General features: G+C 45.4%; 1 protein-coding gene across 3 annotated transcripts in view; it reads left to right on the top strand.

Moving 5' to 3' along the window:
• Pde7a (phosphodiesterase 7A) overlaps nucleotides 1-23,986 on the top strand; it is a 94,754-nt gene extending 70,768 nt beyond the window's left edge. For 2 of the 3 annotated variants that reach the window (XR_005975835.1, XR_005975836.1), the window contains exons 4-14: nucleotides 1,188-1,339; nucleotides 3,353-3,416; nucleotides 7,793-7,888; nucleotides 8,242-8,342; nucleotides 13,542-13,673; nucleotides 14,056-14,147; nucleotides 15,899-16,043; nucleotides 16,656-16,752; nucleotides 17,225-17,305; nucleotides 19,454-20,554; nucleotides 22,313-23,986. Coding sequence is in view for 1 of the 3 variants with exons in the window: in XM_041667618.1 (XP_041523552.1) it covers nucleotides 1,188-1,339; nucleotides 3,353-3,416; nucleotides 7,793-7,888; nucleotides 8,242-8,342; nucleotides 13,542-13,673; nucleotides 14,056-14,147; nucleotides 15,899-16,043; nucleotides 16,656-16,752; nucleotides 17,225-17,305; nucleotides 19,454-19,659 (1,166 nt within the window). In the remaining 2 variants the exon portion in view is untranslated. Of the gene's footprint in view, nucleotides 1-1,187; nucleotides 1,340-3,352; nucleotides 3,417-7,792; nucleotides 7,889-8,241; nucleotides 8,343-13,541; nucleotides 13,674-14,055; nucleotides 14,148-15,898; nucleotides 16,044-16,655; nucleotides 16,753-17,224; nucleotides 17,306-19,453; nucleotides 21,808-22,312 lie in introns of those variants that run through there. The other variant, XM_041667618.1, reaches the window with a different exon arrangement.
• Nucleotides 23,987-24,266: the final 280 nt, after the last annotated feature.

The following is a 24,266-nucleotide window of genomic DNA, read 5'->3' as shown; positions in this document are numbered from 1 at the left end:
TTAAAATTATCTTTAAAACATTCGAAACTCTCTCATTAGGAGTTGAGGCTGTTGTTACTGTAGCTGTCTGTAGCCCCTGTGGGACTGCAATTCAGCTTCGGTGTGTGTGCTTGCTTCTGGTTTCATATTTATATAGTGTGTTGAAGCAGCAGAATGAGAAGTAGTAGTTAATGGAAATTAAATTTTAAAACTGATTCTAAACCCAGATGCTCTCCTAGCTTCCTAAAGCCTGTCAAAGCTGACCCTTAGTCTTTCTTGATTCCTCAATTCAAAATAGAGATAAAAGAACCGTTTGTGGCAGTTAGTGAATTTTAAAAATACATGTATGTGGGGCTGGAGAAATGCCTCAGCAATTAAGAGCACTAGCTACCCTTCAAGAGGACCTGGGTTCAGTTCCCAGCACCTACATGATGGCTCACGACTGTCCTTAAGTCCAGTCCCAAGAAAGCCAGAGCTCTTCTGACCTCTTCCAGCACTGTGCACACCAGGTGCACATGCATCCGTGCAGACAGTGCCCATACACACCAGGTGCACATGCATCCGTGCAGACAAAGTGCCCATACACACCAGGTGCACATGCATCCGTGCAGACAGAGTGCCCGTACACACCAGGTGCACATGCATCCGTGCAGACAGAGTGCCCGTACACACCAGGTGCACATGCATCCGTGCAGACAGAGTGCCCGTACACACCAGGTGCACATGCATCCGTGCAGACAGAGTGCCCATACACACCAGGTGCACATGCATCCGTGCAGATAGAGTGCCCATACACACCAGGTGCACATGCATCCGTGCAGACAAAGTGCCTGAATACACACCAGGTGCTCGTGCATCCGTGCAGACAGAGTGCCCATACACACCAGGTGCACATGCATCCGTGCATACAGAGTGCCCATACACATCAGGTACACATGCATCCGTGCAGACAGTGCCCATACACACCAGGTACACATGTATCCGTGCAGACAGTGCCCATACACACCAGGTACACATGTATCCGTGCAGACAAAGTGCCCATACACACCAGGTGCACATGTACAAAGTGCCCATACACAAAAAAATAAAGGGACAAATTTAAATGCTTGTATGTAACGTATTTTAAGGACTTGCATGGAACTCGGAGTGTTACGAAGGCAGGCTCTGCGGGCTTCGCCTGGTTTTCATAGCTGTTTCCTCTCTTTCAGCTCAATCTGAAATTGAAGCATCAGTCTCCGCCAGGAACATCAGAAGACTACTAAGTTTCCAGCGCTATCTCAGATCCTCGCGCTTTTTTCGGGGCGCCACAGTTTCTAGTTCTCTAAACATTCTAGATGACGATTATAATGGACAAGCCAAGGTTTGTGCAGCTTCTTCAAAAAGATTTGAGTTGTTTCCTAAGTTATTGGAGCCACCCCCCAAAAATGCTGACCTAGATCCCTTTTCCTGTTTGTAAGTGGATGTAACAGAGCAAGGAAAGTGCTGAGAAATGTAGTGACGCATTTGCATTTACTATAACACTGAGCAGTGACTGTAACACTGAGCAGTGAGTGATCACCAGAGCAGTGACTGTAACACTGAGCAGTGAGTGATCACCAGAGCAGTGACTGTAAGGGTCAGAGTTCACCCAATGGCTCAAAATCCCAGGGAGATGCTTCTCTCAGGCACGTCCTCACCGAAGCCAGCGTTTGTAAGAGATATCTCCTTCACCCCTACAGATGTCATAGGAGATTTCTTAGTAAGATCGAAATGAAATAGGCTTGTTTTTTATCAAATGGGATTTTATTAATCTTGAATTTTAATTTATTTGATTTTTTTTTTTTTTTTTTGCTTAAGTTTTATAGGCCAGATTTTCTAAACTTACGTAGTGTGGTCCTGGGGTATGCTCTTTGAAGTCATATTACAGTTTAAAGAATCGAGCATTTCCCCGATTGAGGAGTCAGTGAGAACTGTTGATTCTCTGATTTTAAACTGTTCATGGCGTCCACTGTTGTGGTGAGAATATTACCCCGTGTGGTGTTGCTGGCTATGGCCGCTGTGATTTAAATCTCCCCCGGCATCACCCTGGTGTCTCCCTGGTGTTGCTGTGGTGTCTGTTCATTGTTGTGCACCACAGTGAACTTTGGGATACAAAATAAAGGATTTTACGGTAAAAGTTCACAAAATATGGACTTAGGTAGATTTGTTTACCTCAAGTACATATTATCCTAAAAGTTAATCGATCGATTCTATTGGTAATTTTGAATGATATTTAAAGATCATCAGTAAATACCCCGTAATTCCAGGGTCTTTTTAAAAAATCGGTTAGCAAGCCAAGTGTGGTCATGCGCTCTGGAGGCAGAGGGAGGCAGATCTCTGAGTTCGAGGCCAGCCTGGTCTACATACTGATTTCCAGGACAGCCAGGGCTGGAAAGTGAGACCTTGGATTGTGGTGTGCTGTGGGTTCTGTGTCGTCATCATCCCCCAGTCCCAGAGGTCCGACTTCTCCATCCCCATGACAGTGTTCCACTCTAGCTGAGCAAGTCAGTTCCGTCTGCCTGTCCCCTGCTGTATGTGGGGATCGGCGACAAGACCTACTCAGCCGTTATAAGGACTCGGTAGCCATTATCACTCTTTGGCAGAGTTTTAAAATCTGGTTTGAGAGTATGCAGGATATGGGCTATATGCTGGTGAATTATTTCAGAATTCTCCTAAGTTTATAAATCATAGGAACGACCTGACCTACGCATTATTAACTGAAAAACAAAATAATTTGTTTTCAAACAGAGTTTATTTCTGTAGACACTTTTTGAGCCAGTTGGAAAGTCTTAAGGAGAAGGAGAATAAGGGGGCGCACCTGTAATCGCAGCACGCAGGAGGCTGATGCAGGAGAATTGCCATGAGTTGTGGAGCAGCCGGGGCTGCACAGTGGAACCCTGCCTCAGAAACTAGAAAATAGCTTTTCCAGGAGTAATGACCCCTCCAAGGGTGTGCCTCTCGCGGGGGGATCTCCTTCATCCCTCTCTGGAAGAGGAGAAGGGGAAACACAAGAAAAGTCGCCTGGTGCAGAGCCCCAGTTGTTACTTTATGGACGTGAAATGCCAAGGGTGCTGTAAAATCACGCTGCCTTTCTTGTGTGCCGTTCGCTCCTGCAGGTGGAAACGCAAGGCTAAGGACGCCTGATTTAAGATGAGTGGGAACCATCCCAATAACGCATTTTGGATTAAGAAGAAAAAAATGGTAGAAAATAAAATGAGCAAAGGCCAGTTGTCCTTCGTGGTCCTCAAAGCAGACGGACCACGTCTCATTTCCGTTAACTTTGTTATGGTCAGGCTGGAGAAAGTGGGTGTCACTGAGGTTAAATTACAGCAGAGATGTTTGCTTTTCCTTTCAGTGTATGCTGGACAAAGTTGGAAACTGGAATTTTGATATCTTTCTCTTTGATAGACTAACAAATGGTAAGTGAAGCTTGTGACTTACTCCCTTAACCGTGGCCACTCGAGTCCTGCGGGGGAAACCTGAACGTGCGCATGCGTCCCTGCTTTCGTTCACCTCGGCTGTGAACCCGATGCCAGTGTTTTTCCTTGTTAGTGACTTTTCAAAAAGCCAGCAGAAATCATTTCACTAATTTTTGCTTTTATTGTTAGTTCTTGACCATAATAAAAATTCACCATGACTTGGCTAATTGATGGTTATACAGACATTTTTAATAACTCAAACGGACTCTCACTGTAGTCTTGATTTTCCCTTTCAAGTTTCTTTCTTTTTTTTTTTACTTATTTATTAAAATTTTCCACCTCCTCCCATTTCCCTCCCACTCCTCCTCCCCCCTCCCTCTCCAGTCCTAAGAGAAGTCAGGGTTCCCTGCCCTGTGGGAAGTCCAAGGCCCTCCCCCCTCCCTCCAGGTCTAGCATCCTAACAGACTAGGCTCCCAAAAAGCCAGTACATGCAGTGGAATCAAAACCCGGTGTCATTATCATTGGCTTCTCAGTCAGCCCCCATTGTCAGCCACATTCAGAGTCCGATTTGATCACATGCTCGTTCAGTCCCACGGTTCAAGTTTCTTTAACGCATGACGGTTACACTGCCATCTTTGGACACAGTATTCCAGTGTGGGGTTACCCCAGAGGCGTGGTTGACCAGTTGGTCTTTCTCAGGCTTTCCCCCCATCTTCTGCAGAGGTTCACCCTGACCCTGCCTCCCCATACTGGAGAAGAACCTGTAGCTCAGGTGGGGCTCTGAGATCTGTGGCAAGAAAGAGTGGTTTAGAGAAACTTCTCACAGGTCATTCTAGTCTGCCCTTCCCCAGCCCGTTTTATGTGCTATTGGCATTGCCTTTTTTTTTTTTTACTCTCTTTTGGATCCAAAAGTGGATTCTATTTGGAAACCTTTTTTATTTAGAATAAAGTCTTTGGCAGAATGCTTGGTGACGCCAGCCGTCTCTGCCCTTTTTGTCTAAGTAGATTTTTAATAAAGGACACACAGAAGTTAGTGTTTCTGTTGCCCAGGGTGGATTGACGGATGTGCCCCTGCTGTACTCTGAAGATACCTGCTTTTTCTTTCCTTCTGAAAATGTGTGTATGTGCTTATGGAGCCGGGTTTGCGCGTGTGCGCGTGCACACACGGAAGCCAGAGGACACCTCGCTGAGTGGGTTCTCTCCTGAGCCGCTGGCTTCCATCTGCAAGCCCCTTTACCCACTGAACCGTCTCGCTGCCCTGCTTTCCTTATTCCCTCTGGATGAAGAAACACAGCTCTGTGAGTCCTGCTGCTTTTTGCTGAATGTCCCTTTATTTCCTCTAAGCATTGGGGGCAGAGAAAAGGCCTCTCCACACCCCTGCTTGACTCTGTGCTGGTGCCAGGAAGCAGATGAGACTGATGCGCACAGTGATGAAGGCATGAGGTTTGCCTCTGTCTGCCCTGACACCCTGCCTTTTTGTTCCTCCCCATTCTCCCCACCTCTCCGGTGCCCGTAGGGGGTTGGGTGCCCTGCTGTTCTCCCCACCCCCTAGCTGGCTACCCTACTGGGAAAGCAGTTGGCCTTCCTCCCGGCCTTGTTTTTCTCTTTCTCTTTCTTTTCTTTTGTTTTCTTTTTTAAAACACAGACAGTGAAATATTAGGTGGCCCACCTCCTGCAAGATTTGGGGAATTCTTCCTTGCTAATCCAGCACAAACATGACTTCAGTTACCGTGAGGTAGATGCAGATGGAGCAGTACCAGCCACACTGCTACAGGCCAGCTTTGTAAGCTGGTAGCTCATAGCCTGTTTGGGGGCTACTGGGATGCCTGTCATTCATTGACATAGTTGGTTGTTCTTTTCTAAATTTAATTTTAAAAAGTATACAGCCTGCTAGTCAGAGGCCAGGTTCTGCTGGCCACAGTTGCTGTCAGTCCCCATCACTGACCCCCTTTCTTTAAATCACCCCCCTTGAACGGGCTTTTCTAGGAGCTAACAACCGCCCCTTGGGAGCCCTAGAGATGATCTACTTGAAGAGATGTAATTGCACAGATGGGCAGGGAAAACAGTTCTTCAGCTTGCACTGTGTAGTTGCAATGGTCTCCTTTCCGAGCTAAAACTCTGCATGATTTGGGTGCACCATATCCGCGTGTCCCTTCTTACTTGATCCAGTGGTGGTCTGTATCTCCTACTCTAGTACTCTCTCGGTGGTGAGGAGAGAGGAAGGGAGACAGGAGGAGCGGAATGGTTCGACCCAGGACAGGCACACCCCTTCTCCTTGTCTGCCCCTGGCGGGAGAGCAGTTACTGTCCGGCTCTCTTCTTACAGGGAGGCACTGCCTGTTGCTCCTGAGAGCCTCTGGCTTGTGGGGGGAGAGTGCCCAGCCCAGCCTGCATGTTCAGCTTTATTTATAAATAGAGTTCTCGTTCTCTCTCTCTCTCTCTCTCTCTCTCTCTCTCTCTCGCATGCGCGCGTGCACATGTGTGGGCATGTGTACAAAGGTGAGAGACCTCCACACATACACACACACATGCATGAGCACATGCTCGCACACACACACACACAGTAGCATGTGTGATTCCATCATACATACTTGTGTAAACCCACAATAATAAGCAACGTTATACTTAAAAATCCTCTTGCAGCCTGCCCCCATGGCCTGCCCCCACGGCCTGCCTTGGTGACTGACCAGAGCCTCCACGGTGCTCCAGAACTGTTACGTGTTGACCTGTGCTCAGCTGTAGATTCTGTTGACAGTGCCTTAATGGGTTGTTGCTTAATGCTTTGTTAACCTCCCCTAAATTCTGTAAATTCTTAGTATGACATTTGTTGTATATTTACATATTTTAGCAAGAATCATAGACTTGGAAAGATGTAACATCATATATGTTACTGTTATCCATGACACAGTAATTTACAAGATTAAGTCCCTTTAAAATGGTCAGTTTAACTGTTACTATAGCATATTTGTTCTGTAGGTGGAGTCTCCAAAATCCTGAGACATCTAATAGAATATATAACCTGGAGAGCTTTGTCAGGGAAGGGAACAGTAAGCATAGTAGAGATGGGGATTCATAAGCGGATGCACACTGGTAGCGTGTGTGTGGACGGAGAGCCACGGGGCGGACAGCATGTCCAGTGGCGGTGTGTGGATGAAGGTCCACGGGGCAGACAGCATGTCCAGTGGTGTGTGTGGATGAAGGTCCACGGGGCGGACAGCATGTCCAGTGGCGTGTGTGGATGAAGGTCCACGGGGCAGACAGCATGTCCAGTGACGTGTGTGGACCGAGAGCCACGGGGCGGACAGCATGTCCAGTGACAGTGTGTGGATGAAGGTCCACGGGGCGGACAGCATGTCCAGTGTTTGTGCTCGTTTAGACATCACAGGAAAGAGAGAAAGGGAGCATGGATTGAGGAGTGAAGTGGACCAGGCTCTGTCTTGGAGGAGATGTGGGTGAATTATGTTTAAGGGAAGGGAAGCTAAAGGCTTGGGGATTGTTTTTTCTATGACATAAGTCAGAGGCTGTGGAAAATGAGGGAAGAGATGGGAAATAAGCACATTAAAGTTTTAAGAAGAATGGCAGTCTTAGAAATAGGTGCTTTAGCCGGGCGGTGGTGGCGCACGCCTTTAATCCCAGCACTCGGGAGGCAGAGGCAGGCGGATCTCTGTGAGTTCAAGACCATCCTGGTTTACAAGAGCTAGTTGTGGCTCCAAAGCCACAGAGAAACCCTGTCTCGAAAACCCAAAAAAAAAAAAAAAAAAAAAAAAAAAAAGAAATAGGTGCTTTACAAAGTGACAGAGGCATTTCACCAAAACAGTGAGCTCGCAGGGCAGGGCTGGTCGTGGCTTTATTCAGATAGTTTATCATTCCGCCTGGCTCCCAGGAGCTCTCAGATTTTCTGCTCAAGTACGGAAAAGGCGAGAGGTTTAGTTCAGAACTTCTATTTTAGGAGCGTTAAGAAGGTGACTGTCCCTTCCTAGTTCTGTTTCGGTAAAAATAAACAGTTTCCACCTCAGAAGGTTGCAGCCAAAGCTGTGTGCTATGGGTTTGCAATTTCTGTGAAGCGCTTGTAAAGTTGGATTGGCGTGTGCAGTAGCTCAGTTCTCCCATACTCTACTATTGAGTATTATTTTGGTGCCTTTAAAAAATTAACCTGAAAGTCCTTGAAAGATTTTATCTTTCAGTTCTTTGTGGGAAACTGCAACATCCTTTTTATTAGAATGGAATGAAGATGTTAACACTTAAAGTGTATACGTAAGGAGCTGCAGAGTGGTCATGGGTGCCGTTCCCAGGTTCATGGTCGGAGTCTCTGTCTGGAGTAGTAGCCTTCTGACCTTGCCTGTCTTTCTAACATGGCCTCTCCTCTTTCTTTTCTAGGAAATAGTCTAGTAAGTTTAACCTTTCATTTATTTAGTCTTCATGGATTGATTGAGTACTTCCATTTAGATATGGTGAAACTCCGTCGATTTTTAGGTAAGTGACTGGAGCCCATTTAAAAATAAGATTGTACGAGAACTTGGTAGCTAGAACAAACTGTTCAGGACCACACGAGCCTGGAGCTGCACATTTGGGTCAGTGACAGACATGTGTGACAGGCCACACAGCAACTGGCCTTGCAGCTGTGTTTTTTTCTGCACGCTTCCTACTGTGGCATGATATTAAAATGCCGGCGACTGGCTGAATTGAAGTGGATCTCTTAGAATGTGGACTATTTGAGTTGATAGCCACATGGAAAATATCTGTGATGACCACTTTTCAGTACTTGGATGTCCATCTTGGAGAGTAAAAACTTAGTCTTTTTTTTTTGTGTGTGTGTGTGTGTACAGTTATGATTCAAGAAGATTACCACAGTCAAAATCCTTACCACAATGCAGTCCATGCTGCGGACGTTACTCAGGCCATGCACTGTTACCTAAAGGAGCCTAAGGTAAGCAGCGGGCAGGGACTTCAGGTGAAAGTCGCTACATAATTAATTTCTTTGGACTTATATTTCCATAAGTTAGTGGTTCAGCTCAAATTCAGAAGTTTCTTCTATAAGAGTGAGATCAAACGATTGATGTGGCTGTAAGAGGAAGAACTAGAGAACTGGGCCCAGACCTCTCAGAATCCTGGGCTCTGTGTGAGTGTTTGACATTTGACTGAGTCCCTCGTGGGCTCTGTTCAGTACAGATGTAGCTTTGTTTTCAAGTATCCTCCATGTGAGATTGTTGGGCATGCCAAGGCAGCACCTGGGAGCATGGGGCATAGGCCTGAGAAAGTGTTGTTCTGTCTGTTTGCAGGCATGCAAGCCCACTTGAGAACAGTGCTTAAACACTGATCTTGTCCTGGCCGTTGATATAAGAGCCTGACTTTAAGGCAGGCGTAGTGACTCACACCGGTAAATCCCAGTACTTGAGAAGCTGCGGCAGCAAGATTGCCAGGGGCTTTAGGCCAGACTGAAGTGCACAGCAGCTTCCTCTTGCCCCAGCCTGTCAGGAGCTGGTATCTGCTGAGCAGTGTTCCTTACATTGTACGTTTACTGATGTCGTAAGTGGCCAGCTGGCTGCTTGTGACAGAAGTGTCAGTGACGTAGAAATTTTGACCTGAAAAGAAAAAAGAAAAAGAAGAAAGTTTGACCTGAAAGATCCGTTGTGGATCATGTTATTGCCTAATGTAGAAAATACACAATGTCAGGCCGCTGGGGCGGGGTGCTGATATCTTACATTAAAATGGTGATGGTCGTTGTGGTGCGCGTTACAGAGGAAAATCAGCGTACTGCCAGCAAACAGAGAACCTCACTAAAGGATGCCCCTCCTCACTAGCTTTCTGCTTTGTTGAAAAAGGCCATGAAGCTAGTTCTACAGATAGATGCAGAAATCTGACTTTCATAGACTAAAAGATTTATAGTTTCTATTCCCTAGAGCTCAGATATTACTGGAATCAGTAGCCCTTCAGTAACAACATTTGTCTTTCTAAAAATCCCCGTAGCCAGGTGGGGTGGTTCACATGTCTAAGTACATGGGAGGCTGCCGCAGAAGGATAGAAAGTTCAAGGTTACATAAAAACTCTAAACAGTTGTATCTGGAGGCACATTAATCATCCACTAGCACCTTGACACCAGCCTAGACTGACCTGGGCTGAGGGACCTCAAGCGCAGATTGTCTAGATCAGATTGGCCTGCGGTCAGATTTGTGAGGTGTTTTCTGAATTATTAATTGATGTAGGAGGACCTCCCCCAGTATAGGTGGTGCCATCCCTAAGCAGGTAGGCCTGCGCTGTGTTCTTCTTAGAGGTCCTGAGCAAGCCAGTAAGCAGCGTCCCTCCGTGGCTCCCGCTTCAGTTCCCATGGATGGCGTGTTGTGACCTGGAGAGTTAGGTGAAACAAACTTCCCCTCCAAATTGCCGGGAGTTAGTGTTTAGCACAGTAATGGGGATGAAGACTAGGACAGCTGGGGAGATAGTTCAGAGGGCCAAAGGGCTTGACGCACAAGCACGAGGACCTGGGTTTGAATCCTCGAGCCTCTGTAGGAGTTAGATGCAGTGTCTGTAATCCCTGCACTTCTGCAGAGGCGGGAGGCGGGGAAGTCCCTGGAGTGTGGCAGGCAGCTGTCCTGGCTTGTGCTGTGGGAAGACAGAGATCTAGGTCTCAGTTGAAGTTAGGTGAGCGAGAGCAACACTTCAAGGTTGTCCTCAGATTTCCACAGCATCCATAGCAAGTACACGCACAACATTTGCACATGCATTTACACGCACACATAACACCCACATACACACATGTGCATACATCATCAAATTACTTATATTTGTTACAAAGTTCTCGTTCTAGTAAGTTTTTTTTTAATTTTTTAAAAAATATTTATTTTGTATACAATATTCCATCTGTCTGTATGCCTGCAGGCCAGAAGAGGGCACCAGACCCCATTACAGATGGTTGTGAGCCACCATGTGGTTGCTGGGAATTGAACTCAGGACCTCTGGAAGGGCAGGCAATGCTCTTACCCTCTGAGCCATCTCTCCAGCCCCTCTAGTAAAAGTTTTAAGCAGAAAAATTTTTAATCATTCTTCCACTTTAAGTATGTGACTTTCTTTTATGTTTCCTCCCACAGACTTCACTGTTACTATTGTGCATTTGTGGGGGCGGGGGGTACGAGCACGCCAGTTTTGAGTGGAGAGGAGAAAGGACAACATTTAAGAGTTAGATCTTTCCTTTCAAGGATTTCTAGGCATCGGCCTGAGGCAACTGTTCTCACCCACTGGGCTACCCTCAACCGTCCCACAGAGTTTTAAAAACTTTGTTTGCTTCTTTGCATGTTTCATCTTTTACCTGAGACTGTAAAGTTCTGTGTCTTTTGCAATAAATCCGAGTTACCATTTTTCCCCCCCAGGAAAGTACTTCTCTGTTATTTTACCACCTCTACTCTTATCACAAGAATAGAATACTTTACTATGTTGCTTAATAAGACATGCCACTATATTTATAACCTCATGCCATTCATAAACTGGGTGTTCATTACATGTACTCCCATGTGTGTTCATAAGTTAGGTGTTCATTACATGTATACTGCCTTGCCCATTCATTTATGTGTCACAGGAGAGTCTGCTTGATTTACAGTCTCCCTTCTGTTCATCTTTATTAGTGCTTCTAAAAATTTGCTTTTAGGACTGGGGATGTAGATCGTTTGGGAGAATGCCAGCTTGGCTTGCTGGAGAGCCATAGGTTCGGTTCTAAACACCTTAGAAAACTGGGCATGATAATGCACATATGTAACCCCAGCATTCTGAAGGGAGAGGGCAGGAGGATTAGAAGTTCAGGGTTCAAGGCCAGCCTTGGCTATCAAAGTGCAGAGAAGTACTATGGACTTCTCAACCATAAATAGGACAGTTAAATTATATCATATCCTTCTGTACATGACTCAGGGACAATAGAGAAAGAGGGGGTGGATACACTGTAAGAGCCAGGGGTCAGAAGGGCCTGGGCAGAGCACCCATGTTTTCCTTCCCAGGACCCACACAAGGTCAAGTCAGCATGCTCGGGGAGGCACGTTAGGGGAGGCGCTGTCCCTAGCAGAAGAGCTGTTGACAGTTGATGACTCCTGGGCAGGGAAAATGAGTTCCCTCTAAGGGTGTGGGCCCTGTAGGTTGACTGTACTGCAGTGGACGGCCCCACGCCCATGAGTATATGAGCAGCTCAAATTAGATTCTGCTGGATTCATTTTTTTTTTTAAAGAGAACATGAAGTTTGTAGGGAGGTGAGAGGTAGATCTGGGAGGAAGTAAAGGCAGGAGTCGGGTGAGTATAATCAGCTCACATTGTATACAGGCATAAAATTCTCTAACAATTAATGAATATATTATGCTTTTAAGTTTGATTTTTAAACCCATATTTTCTGGGGAGGAAGTCATTTTCGTTACTAGCTTTGCCATATTTATTGAGCTCGTGCATGTACTAACGTGTAAAATACAAAGAGAAATCGTATATATTCTCTATCGAGAAACCTCCCAGGGCTGTTGTGGTGATCACTAAGAGCGCTGCCCCGGCCAGTCTCTGGACAGCAGAAGGAAAACACCCCTCCTGAAAGGTTTTCTCTGGCCTTCATACACATGCCATGGCTTGGGTTCCCCACCCCAACAGTAAATCAGAATCTCCAGACACTCTAGCTTCCTAGATGCACACGCTCAGTGGCGTGTGACTGGGGTAGAAAGAGAGTTACTCTGGCATGGGAAGGAAATAGCCCAATTTGAATTTGAATCTATTTATTATTTCACCGACATCCTCTCTTTCATATGTTAGCATTATCAGTGATTGCGGCTCAGAAATTTTCCCTGTTAGGTTACAAGGTTGTAGAAGCTCAGGGAACAAATAATCCTAAAGTGGACCTGGATAAAAATGTGTTCAGAGCGCGGCTGTGGCAGGGCTCGTAAAGGGCTGTGGGCACAGATGTGCCCTTTGCCAGGGCTGAAGGAGAGGGCAAGGGGATGGGTCACAAAGCAGCGTGTGTCCTGGACCTTCCAGAGCGAGTACAAGTTTCCAGAAAGCGCTGCCTCATGAGAGCTGGTGACACTCAAGGTGACTACTTCTATTATAGAAGATTTCAGTCAGCTTATAATAAACTTTGACTATGGTTATTTGTTGTTTAAGTTTGGTGATAATTACTAAGAGTAACATTAAATTGCTATCAATGAAATTTGTTTTCTGGCATGACTTCACTGTCCTGAATGTGGCCATCCCTCCATAGGATGAAAATAAACAAATCTGTTTGTCAGTTTAGGGTCATTGTTTCTGAGGAGGAGTGTTCCTGTCTTAGCTCTTTTTAGTTGTGTGGAGAAAGTAAGGCAATATCAGGATAGACTGTCCATCAGGCAGTACACCGTGCATCACAGCCTGCAGTACACCATGGACCACAGCCTGCAGTACACCATGCATCACAGCCTGTAGTATACCATGCACCACAGCCTGCAGCACACCATGCATCACAGCGTGCAGTACACCATGCATCAGTGCGCAGTACACCATGCATCACAGCGTGCAGTACCCATGCATCACAGCTTGCAGTACACCATGCATCACAGCCTGCAGTACACCGTGCATCACAGCCTGAAGTATAGCCTGCAGTAGTGCCATGCATCACAGCCTGCAATACACCATGCACCACAGCCTGCAGTACAGCCTGCAGTAGTTCCATGCATCACAGCCCGCAGTACTCGGTGCATCACAGCTTGCAGTACACCATGCATCGCAGCCTACAGTACACCATGCATCACAGGCTGAAATACACCATGCATCACAGCCTGCAGTATACCATGCACCACAGCATGTAGTACACCATTCATCACAGCATGCAGTACACCATGCATCACAGCCTGCAGTACACCATGCATCACAGGCTGAAGTACACCGTGCATCACAGCCTGCAGTACACCATGCACCGCAGCCTACAATACACTGCATCACACCATGCAGTACACCGTGCATCACAGCATGCAGGCTGCACCATCCCATGAGCCATTACCTGGCAGGCTCCTGATGGCACTAAGGAGCAGTCCAGTGAAGAAGCGACAGGCAGTGAGGAGACCCCCCCACCCTACTGGCTCCTAGTGGTAGAGTATATTTCAGGTGTGTTTGTGATTCTTCTTTTCTTACACTTTAGCTTGCCAATTCTGTAACTCCTTGGGATATCTTGCTGAGCTTAATTGCAGCTGCCACTCATGATCTGGATCACCCGGGTGTTAATCAGCCTTTCCTTATTAAAACCAACCATTATCTGGCAACTTTATACAAGGTGAGTACAGTCTCATTGAGAATTAATGTTTTTGTTTATTTGTTTTGTTTTGTTTTGGTATGGCTTAAAACCCAGCACCAAGGAGAGACAGGATCCCTTGAGTCCACTAGCTGACCAGCTAACCGACGAGGTACAGGCCCACTGGCCTCGACACACGTGCATATGTGCACACTGCTCACACCACAGATACATTCCCCCGTCCACAAATAAAGTGGTAATGCTTTAATACTTGGCATTCCATGCTGTTCAGTGTTTGGAAGGAGGTAAAGGTAGTGGAAGTCAGTCTCCAAAGATTGTTGAAGCTTTAACCAAGCTAATATTGCTCACAGATGCTTTTTATGCTCAGAAATGACTGTTAGGTAACAGAGAACCCTCTTCCTAGAATACCTCAGTCCTGGAAAACCACCACTGGAGATCGGCAGTGGGCTTGTTGAGAGAATCTGGTTTGTTCTCGCATTTGCCACTGGAAAGCAGGTAAGGTGGATCAAAATTGGTTAGTAAGCTAGTTTATAAAAGTTTGGGAATTATGTTATTATTCAGGTGTTCCATAGTTTTCAGGTTTTGTTAAACTGAATGTATCTTTTTTTATAATTGTCAAAATAGTGGAGCTGAAGCAAGGGCTCAGCAGTTAAGAGAACTTGCTGTTCTCGAGAGGACCTGCTTACCTGCCAGCAGCCACACGGTGCCTCAGACATCCACTCCCAGCACATACACGAGTGTGGGCCAGACACTCATGCACTGAGTCCAAAGAAAGCTCTATCCAGCCTATTGGGTAGTCATTAGAATTTTGCTGGCTATTTACCTTACAAGAGATATCCGTCTCTCTGAGGACTGTAAACCTCCACTGTGGTTTTACCTAACTCTTCATGCTTTGCTGACAGAGGAATCAGGTCTGTACCTGAAAGATTGCACAGGAAGTAGACACTGAATAACCAGACCCTCCAGACCTCAAAACACCTTCGAAGCCAACACAACCATAAGTGTCCCAAGGCCCTGTGCCACGGAAGTACAGTCTTAGCACCGCCTGTGGAGCTGTCGGGCAAAATAATGAAGAAAAAGAATGACAGAGAATAGCTTAGAAAAATAGCTTAATACTAAATAGGCCATTCTAGTGGCCTAACAAAAAAAAAACAGTAATGTCAGTTAGTCCAACATGATAGTGGTGGCAAAAACATCTCATTCCCTATCGGCGTGGTCTTTCATACGTTCGCCATTTGTTTTAAATATTCAGTTTTATTTTTTCACCTATTTCTAAATGTGTGTTTTGGCACAGGTGTGCCGCAGTGCACACGCGTTGCAGAGGCCTGAGACTGCTCTCAGCCGTCATTTGTCTCCTTCCTCTGGAGTCAGAGTTTGGGAGGCAAGTGCTGTTCCCACTGAGCCTTCTTGCTGGCCTTGCTGAGGGCTCTTTATTTAAAAGTGTCTTTTCTTGTTATCCATGAGGCAGTTTTTAAAATGACACAGTGTATCTCTCCGTTTTAACACATTGCGTTTCCCTCCAGAAAATTTGAATATACTTATATAGATGATTGACTTTGTGCATGGGAACTTTGCCTGCATGTAAATCCATTCACCACTGCATGCGTGTGTTCCTGGTGCCCGAGAGCCAGGAGAGAGAGGGACTCCCTGAAACTGCAGTTACTGTATGGGTAGTATACATGGAAGCTGGGAATCAACCCAAATCCTCTGGTAGAAGAGTTTGCGCGTTCATCACTAAACATCTCTCTCACTCTTGATTCAATTACTGAGTAGAATTTTATCAGGATTTTATTAAGCAGCTCTCCCAAAGTGTCTCGGGACAGTTGAATGTGCTAGCGTTTTCTCTATATTATTTTCTGACTTTTAGGTCCTGGGCACCAAAAGATAAGACAGTCGTTTGCTGTGCACACAGGGATTTCTAAGAAAATTCCTCAGAAGTTTCTCAATCAGCACTTGAGTGTTCATTGACCGTTTCCCCTTTTAAGTAGATAACTGCACTTTGGCTGACAGAATAAAGTGACCCCTTTGAAATCCTAGCATAGTGATAGTTCCCTGTAAATTCTCAGTTTTACTTTTGATTATTTTAATAGCTTTTTAATGCATTCTTCACAATACTTTTTTATATATCAAGTTTAAAGCAACTGGCAGGTATTTTAGGGTTTTGTAAAGCTTTCTGAATATTTAAGCTTAAGGGAGAAAATAAATAGAAAGTATAACTGTCTCCTTTATTATTTCTCTAACTCCAGGCAACAGATGGAGACCCAGATAGGTGCTCTGATACTAGCCACAGACATCAGCCGCCAGAACGAGTACCTGTCATTGTTTAGATCTCACTTGGACAGAGGTGACTTACACCTTGACGATGGCAGACATAGGCATTTGGTTCTACAGGTAAAGTCCAAGCTGCAAAGATTCTGTTTCCAGGGTAAATCCTGGGAGGGACAGGTAGAGCAAAAACGACATATTGTAGCGGCCTAGTTTCTCAGGGTGGGTTGTAAGGAAAGAGAAGCTCCTCAGTTAGCACGCTCCCTTCCAGAAGGACGTGACTTTGGTACTTTTCATATCCGAGGTTTCCGAGGAAGAGTGAAGAAAGGCACCCAGTCAACAGTGGCTGCTTATTCTGATGAATTCTCACATGAAGTGGGCAAGGAGTAGATGGTTTCTCTGGGGTTGTCGATACTTTGATCCAGTCATTGTGCCTCCTTGGGACTGCCGAGGGTAGTTCTGGTTCAGCCTCCTGACCAGCAGTCTGCACAGATATTTGGTAGATGGGTGGCAGCGTAAAGTTAATATGACAGGATGAGTTTTCCTCACAGGATTTTCCTGTTTGCTGACTTTCGTTTTTATTTGGTTCTGGACCCAGGCACACTAAACGCATGCCCTATACTGAGCTACGAGCCCAGGTGCTCTCTCTCTTCCGAGTTCTTCACTGTTGGGGAATATTAAAGCTTGGTGCAACTCAGGTCTTCTCTTCTAACGCGGCTTTACTATTTTGTTTGCTAGATGGCCTTGAAATGTGCTGACATCTGTAACCCCTGTCGGAGCTGGGAGCTAAGCAAGCAGTGGAGTGAAAAAGTAACGGAGGAATTCTTCCACCAAGGCAGGTTACAGTGCTGTGTGGAGAGGAGCCGCACCGTAGATGCTTTATGTTGTTAACAACTATTCACGGTCAGTGTGTGCATGGCCAGTAACACCCAGAGCATGTTTGGGAACTAAGTGACGCTGTGCGCTCATGACTGTACAGTAGGCGGGAAACCTGACCCTGCAGGCAGATTGCTCTGTGGTTACCCCATCCCTTCACCTCTGTGGAGCGCAGGACCGTGTGAGCAGGCGAGGCATGTTTGAAAATACTGACAGAATTAGTCTTGGGGGGAACATCTACAAGAAATATTTTATTTGGTCCACGTAAATAGTGACATCTACTTGGCAAGCTTTATGTCACTTGTTTAATCCTCTCGTGAGGATTGTGTGATGTTCTCCCAGTAAATTTACAGACAGAGAAGGTATTCCTAATAGATTTATACCGCAGAGCTGCTCCATCTTAACGTGGCTCTCTCTCTCTTCATTTATAGGAGATATAGAAAAAAAGTACCATTTGGGTGTGAGTCCACTTTGTGATCGTCAGACTGAGTCTATTGCCAACATCCAGATTGGTAACTATGCACAATTTGTTGCAACTAGTTAAAAAAAATTCCATTCATTTTGATTTTGTTAAGACTAGACCAGAAAATTATTCAAAACAAAGGACTCTTAACCATTTGAGGAAATCTTAACCATTGTCCCTTGTTGATATTTTATTTTTTCCCCTTTTGGCTCTTTTGGGGCCCACCACCTGTCTCCCAAATAAATCACACATGGAAGCTTATCCCAAGCCTTAGCTTGGCTTGTTTCTTGCCAGCTTTTCTTAAATTATCCCATCATATCTTTGACCTCAGGACTTTTCTTTCTCTATTCCTATATATACCTATTTTTCCTTCTTACTCTGCGTCTGGCCCCTGAAGTTTTCCTCCTTCCTTGCTCGTTCCCAGATCTTTCTCTCCCAGAGTTCTCCTCGTATTTATCCTCCCTGCCTGCCAGCCCTGCCAATTCTTGCTCCTGCCTTGCTACTGACCGTTCAGCTCCTAACTAGGACCATCAGGTGTTTTGGACAGGCACAGTAGCACAGCTTCACAGAGTTAAACAAATGCAACATAAACAAAAGTAACACACCTTAAAATAATATTCCCCAACATTCCCTCTCTCTGCTCTGCCAACCCCTCCTGTTGGCCTCACGTCACTTCCGTCAAAGCCTTCTTCCTGCCTCCAGGCTCCCAGAGTGTGCACATGTCACACAAACACTCTTTGCTCTTGACTCTGGTGTCCCACAGCCACCAAACCTAGAGGTGGGAAGCACTTCAGAATTAACGGTTCAGGGAACTGTGTACTGGAAAGCACAGACTGTTCTGTGACTGGCATCGCAGAACATGGGGGGGACGGCCTGAGGCTGAGTGTATTGTATTGGGCTGTGAAGGTAGGAGGACACTCAGGAGCTGGGATAGAGTGTGTTTATGGCAGCTGGGGTTGGGAGACCGAAGACAGTGACATGTGCTGATGAACATCAGGACTAGCACAGGCATAGTGCGGCGGAAGGCTGCAGCAGCGGCGGAGCTGCAGTACCTGCGCTGTGAGTACAAAGCATCTTCTCGTAGGGCGGAGAGGCTGCCGACTATAGAGTCAGAGATGCAGAAAACAGGCCCAGCTTGGAGGAGTGCACGGTGCTGAGCCTGTGGGAGCCAATCCTGGCTCCTGGGGCCAAGGCTGATAGATGTTTTTCTCCTAGTGGAGCTAATGAGACAATCGATCTGTCGTCTTGGAGCCTGTCCTGGAACTAGCTCTTGTAGACCACTGCCTCCCGGGTGATGGGATTAAAGGCACATGCCACCACTGCCACTGCCCAGCCCGTCTTGATTTTCAAGGGTTCTCAAGTTCAAAGAACAGGTGAAATAGAGGGAAAGGGGGAAATGCAGGCTAGGTGGATGCGTACTGCACATAGCTCCCTGAAGGTCTTTTTCCTGAGGAAATTGCTCTCTGGTTTAAAGGAAGGACTTCCACAGCTCAGGCTGCTCTTCTGGGCAGTGTTGGAAGCAGCACATCAGGTGGTTCATACGTAACTCCAGCCCTCTTCTGGCCTCTGCCTCTAAGAACACTCAAACACATGAAAAACACAGGCACACACATGAATGAAAACAGGTATTTTTAAATTGTGATTTTATAAACTCAGCATTTTTATAATGAAGAAGGGTCAGAAGTTGAAGGTCACCTTTGAGACTCAGACCCACAATGTTAGACCAGAACCAGCTCCCGTGAGCTGCCCTCTGACGCCCGCATGTACAGTGCTCTTCTCATTTTAATAATCTTTTTTAAAACTAGTTTCAGGATTTTTAGACTGACTGCTTCTCAGGAGTTGACATTGTAAATACTAAGCCATGCCAGATGTAATATTCCATCTCAGAGGAAGGGATGCAGCCACCTCTTGGCCGATATCCTAAGTTGTGTCCTGTACTAGTGCCCTTAGGCTGACATGACCATCACATACGGCTTAAGTAGGATGTGGCTGTTCAGCTGAGAGAAAGTCGCAGAGGCCGGGTGATCCTGGCCAGCTCACCTCTGCAAATGCAGATTGGTAAATGACATGTGCACACACCCAGACCTTGTGGAAATATCCTGGTAACAGTAGAGTGGGCCTGAAGAGCATTAAAACTCCAGATGTTTTGACGATCTATTCAAGGCATCTCCTAATGGCTTTTCCCCTCTTTCTCAAGGGTTTATGACCTACCTGGTGGAGCCGTTATTTACAGAGTGGGCCAGGTTTTCGGATACAAGGCTGTCACAGACAATGCTCGGTCATGTGGGGCTGAATAAAGCCAGCTGGAAGGGACTGCAGAGACAACCGCCCGGCAGCGAGGATGCGAACGCTGCCTTTCAGCTCAACTCACAGTTACTAACTCAGGAAAATCGGTTATCCTAACCTGAACCAGTGGGACCAGCTCCCTCCTGCAAGATTGTGGAAATGTGAAAGGGGTCTCGAGGTGAAGAACTGGTTTCCAAGGAAATGATGCCAGCATTATTTATTATTGAGGTTTCTTCTGTTGGATCATTGGAGCCCACTTTTTAATGATAAGACTGATTACGCAGCAATATGCATCTGGCTTTCGTGTGAAACCTTGAATATGCAAAGCTCAGCAGGTGAACCAGAAAGGATCATCAAAGGAAGATTTGCTACGCGTTTCTTTCGAGCCCCGAAACTTGAACAGAATCTCAGCAGAATCTCGATCTGACCTGCCCTATTCCACAAACCATCTGCCCCTTCCACTATGTTCTCTCTGAGAAAACAGAAATGTGAAGCGCCCAGCCTCTGCTGCCTCTGGCAAGACTCTATGTTTACAATCAACTCTGATACTGGTTCTAAATTGCCTTGGAGCATGATTGTGAAGGAACCACTGAGACAGTCCCAGCTCCAGCTGGAGACTGCAGCTCTCCGGTGGTTTGCCTTTTTCTTCTTTGGATGCCCTCAGAGCCTCCCTTTCCTTCGCTGGTTTGTCTTTGCGCTGGAGAGGGAGCGGTTGTCACACAGCACCAAGCACTTCACTCCCGTGCTGTTTGGCACTGCAGATTTTTAACTCTTGGTTTTTCCTCTGGGGCGGGAGGGCCGGAACACCAGTGTCCCAGCTGTGTCCTGACTCTGAAGACACTGCATGTTGTTTTCACTACTGTACACGTGACCTGCACATGCAAGGAAAAGGTGGAATGTTTAACACACCATAATCAGCTCAGGGTATTTGCCGATCTGAAATAAAGTGGGATGGGGAAGTGTGTCCTTCAGACCAAGGGAACTAAGTCCCTTTCGCTGCAGTGCGTGAGAGGTATGTCGTGTGACTGTGTGTGTGTGTGTGTGTGTGTGTGTGTGTGTGTGTGTGTGTGTGTTTACGTGCATGTTTGTGCATGTCTGGCTGTGCATGTTCTGTCCATCCGTGTGGGAAAGGATTGGAAATGGAAGCTTTTATTTATTGTTGGAGAATGTGACCTAGTGAGCAGCCACACCTGGGGAGGGAAGGTAGGCAAAGCTGTAAGACTGCTCCAGGTGCCTTCAACTATGCACAAAGCTAAACGACCAAACTTCTCGTTTTGATTTGAAAAGTGCATTGTTTCTTGTCCCTCCCTCTGATGAGACATTACGCTTTGGTGGGCCTTTTGATGTGAATACATGTTTTCTAGGATAAAATTTAAGGACTAATTTTAGACAAAACATTCCACTTTTGTAATTTGTTTTCAATGGTTTTATGTACAGCAAGCACAACTGTAATCTAGTTTTAAGAGAAACGGTGCTTTTAGTTACTTTGTAATTCCCTTGTTACTGTAAAGACTGTTTATTATGTTTACAGTTGCAACAGCCATCTTGGGAGGAAGCTTGAGTGCAAAGCTGTTTGTAAAAGGCTTTGCCATACTCATTTAAACATGTGCCTGTTGCTGTTAACTTTTGATGAATAAAAATTGGTCTTTTCTCCTTTTAATCTTTGCATTTTACCTCACCTCTCAATCCTTTGGAAACCAATTACTAACTAGGTGGCTCCTGGGTGTTTTGCAGTCTCAACAGTGTGCAGACACCGTCCTCTGGCTTCTGTGGGCCTTACTCTCGCCACCCTCCAAGTGTGCCAAGGCCCGGTTCAGTTTGATCAGTCTTGTTTAGTATGGATGGTGCTTGACTTCACAGCATTTTGTTCCCACCGTTGGGAACTGCCTAAGAAATCACTCACTCACTGGAAAGGGCAGAAGGTACCAGCTGTATTTATCGGCCTTTCCAAAGCAGCATAAGCAAAAGCCACTGACTCTTCTTTCTGACACAGGGTCTCCCTAGTCTCAGATGGCCTGTTAACAGTGTAGACACTTGGCCTCAAACTCACACGGATCTCCCCACTTCTGTCTCCTGGGATTTAAGGTGTGTGACACCATTTCCCATGCTAGTTAAAGAGTGGTCTTTCGACCTTCCCAGGCCTAGTTCACTAGGACAAACTTTAAGGTCGGACATTTCTGTCCTTAACTCTCTAGAAGAAAGTAGAAGCTTTACAGAACCCACTTGAGTGACTTCACTGTTGTCTACATAAAGATAGAACTTCAGTACTCTTATATCCAAAATATTTTATTTAAGCATATGATAATTTTAAGAGATACTTTCTTTACCTTTTTACTTTTAGAAGTGGGTGTTGTTTGAGATTCAGTGTATATTTTATTTTATTTATTTATTTATTTTTTGGTTTTTTCGAGACAAGGTTTCTCTGTGGTTTTGGAGCCTGTCCTGGAACTAGCTCTTGTAGACCAGCCTGTAATCTCAGTGTATATTTTAAACATACACCACATCTCAACTTAGACTAGCCTCATTACAAGTGGTCCATGCCCACACTTGGCTCAGTCAGTGTAGGTACCGGATACGCTATTACTTGAAGAAAGCCACTGGCCCATACAGTGGCAGCGTGATGGCTATTTAGCTGTCCAGGGGCTGACGAAATTCCTGTACGCTCACAAGAAACTCACCGTAAGCTCACAATAGCTGATGTTGTAGAGAACAGTCTTGGTATTTTATTTTGCAATGAGAAATGTAACTACCAATCATTCTCTCCCTTTAGGCAAATCTCCTTGGGAAGCCAAATTAGGAGCAGCTGGTTTACTCAGTGAGCAAGGACTCTGAGCAAGGGACGCGTTTCCTCATGCACCCATCTCCCTGTGGGGATACCTGCTGATACCCATAGCTGTGGACTGGGGTACCCTCTTCCCTCGGATGCTCTAGGAGCTATTTGCCACAGTTGTTTCTACACGGTAGCTTGACTGGTAACTCTGTTAGACCTGCCTGTTACTTCCTTCAGCCTTTTCTCTGCCTGGGGTGGCTGTTGACTTCCGCCCTGACTATGCTGGTCTTGGACAAGGTGTAGTTTTCCTCTCTCCAGCTTCTCAAAGGGAAACCAGGTGATGCTCCCAGATCTTTAGAGCTGCGTGGGAATTACCTGCCACCCTCCTGCTTCTTTGACATTCAAATCACATTTAAAAATAAATAAATAAATAAGTGAGCAAATACATAGTGCAAAATTCATGACATTTCAAGAGAAATTGGATACTTCAAAGAATTTTTGAGGATGTAGCAGCCATTTGGGAGTCTGGGCCCAGTGCTGAAGAGGGGGTAGGTGAGAAAATTTTAACAAGTCCTCCCTAAACCACAAATCTGGTTCCTCATTAGTATTTGTACTTTAAACATAATGGTTTGTAACAAAGCTCTTTGTATTTTTTTTTTAAAAAAAAATCAAAATTCTCTATTTTTGTCCTTTGTAAACCTGGAAAAAAAATCCCCTATACCTGAGGTATAGGTTAGAGGTGCTAGTGATTCCTTTATGGTTCAGAATGGTCTTTTTCTGCAATGCTTTTTGATGTTTGTTTCCTATTTAAGACCTAAAAATCATACTGCTTTAAAAGGAACATGCAAAAACTAGTTAGCCCATCTCCAGTGTGTATTTGCAACGTAAGCTGCACTGGAGATTTGGTATTTGGTCTGCAGCCATTGGGAGGACCCCCAACATGGGCTTCAGGAGGATAACCACCACCGCAGGCCAACACGGGGATGAGCTGACAGGAACATACATGGTCTCTTCTGTTCTTCAGTGTGCACGGTGTAGGGTGGATGTGAACTAGGCCATCGGTAAACAGGTTACTGTGGAATGTACCCTTTAGGAGTGGTTTGGTAGAACTGAAGTTGTATAGTAAACGATGTCTGGATCCTGTTGTGTCGAACATGGCGCTGGGAGTTAACAATTTGAAAGAGCATTAAAAGTTACAAGCCAGGGTCTCAATGCGATTGGTTTTCAGGGTTGTGTATGAAGGGTGGCACTGGAGTACTGCTTGAGAGACAGGCTTAAGGACGAAACTAGCACCGTTCGTATCTCTAAATACCGAAATCACTCGGCATTCAAATTTGATTAAAGAATACGGTTTTAAGTATTCAAAATGAGTAAAATACTGACTTTAAACTTTCATGCCTAAGCTTTGTAAGTTACCTGGACTCCATTTTTAGAATCTGGTAGGATGAAAGAGAAAAGAGAAATGCCATTATTTTCAGTATTCAGCTTCTTGTTGGCTCTGAACTTACAACTGAAACCTGCTGACTTAGTCATTTACGGTTTTTAGTTGATTCAGTAGTCTCTTTTAAAAATAAAATCCATTTGTCTTTAAGCCCTCTCTTCCACCCGTGTATGTGTGTATGTGTCTGTGTAATAAATTTGAAATATTTTTTCACTGTTTGAACATGTCATAAAAATTTCAGAAAACTGTAATTAATGTATCACAGTTTCTTATCTTAAATTTATAAAAATTATAAAGTTTTGAAGGAAACATCAAAGTCTGCCTGTGGATTTTCTTCAGGTGCGGAAGCACAGGACAGCTCACGACTGGAAACAAGTCCGATCAGGAGCCAGAATGGCTCTTCCAGGAGGGGCTTCTTTCCCACTTTGTAGACTGGCTAACTTAGTTTATCCTCACGTGGCCTTTGGAAGAATGGGCTAATAATTTCTTACTCTGAGAAGAACACTGATCCAG

This window comes from Microtus oregoni, unplaced genomic scaffold (genome assembly GCF_018167655.1).
Source record: "Microtus oregoni isolate MIOR12 unplaced genomic scaffold, Mior012 000017F_ref0000208, whole genome shotgun sequence".
NCBI classification, from domain to species: domain Eukaryota; kingdom Metazoa; phylum Chordata; class Mammalia; order Rodentia; family Cricetidae; genus Microtus; species Microtus oregoni.
The sequence above is the reverse complement of the archived record's forward strand: the minus strand, read 5'-3'. Positions and strand labels throughout refer to the sequence as shown.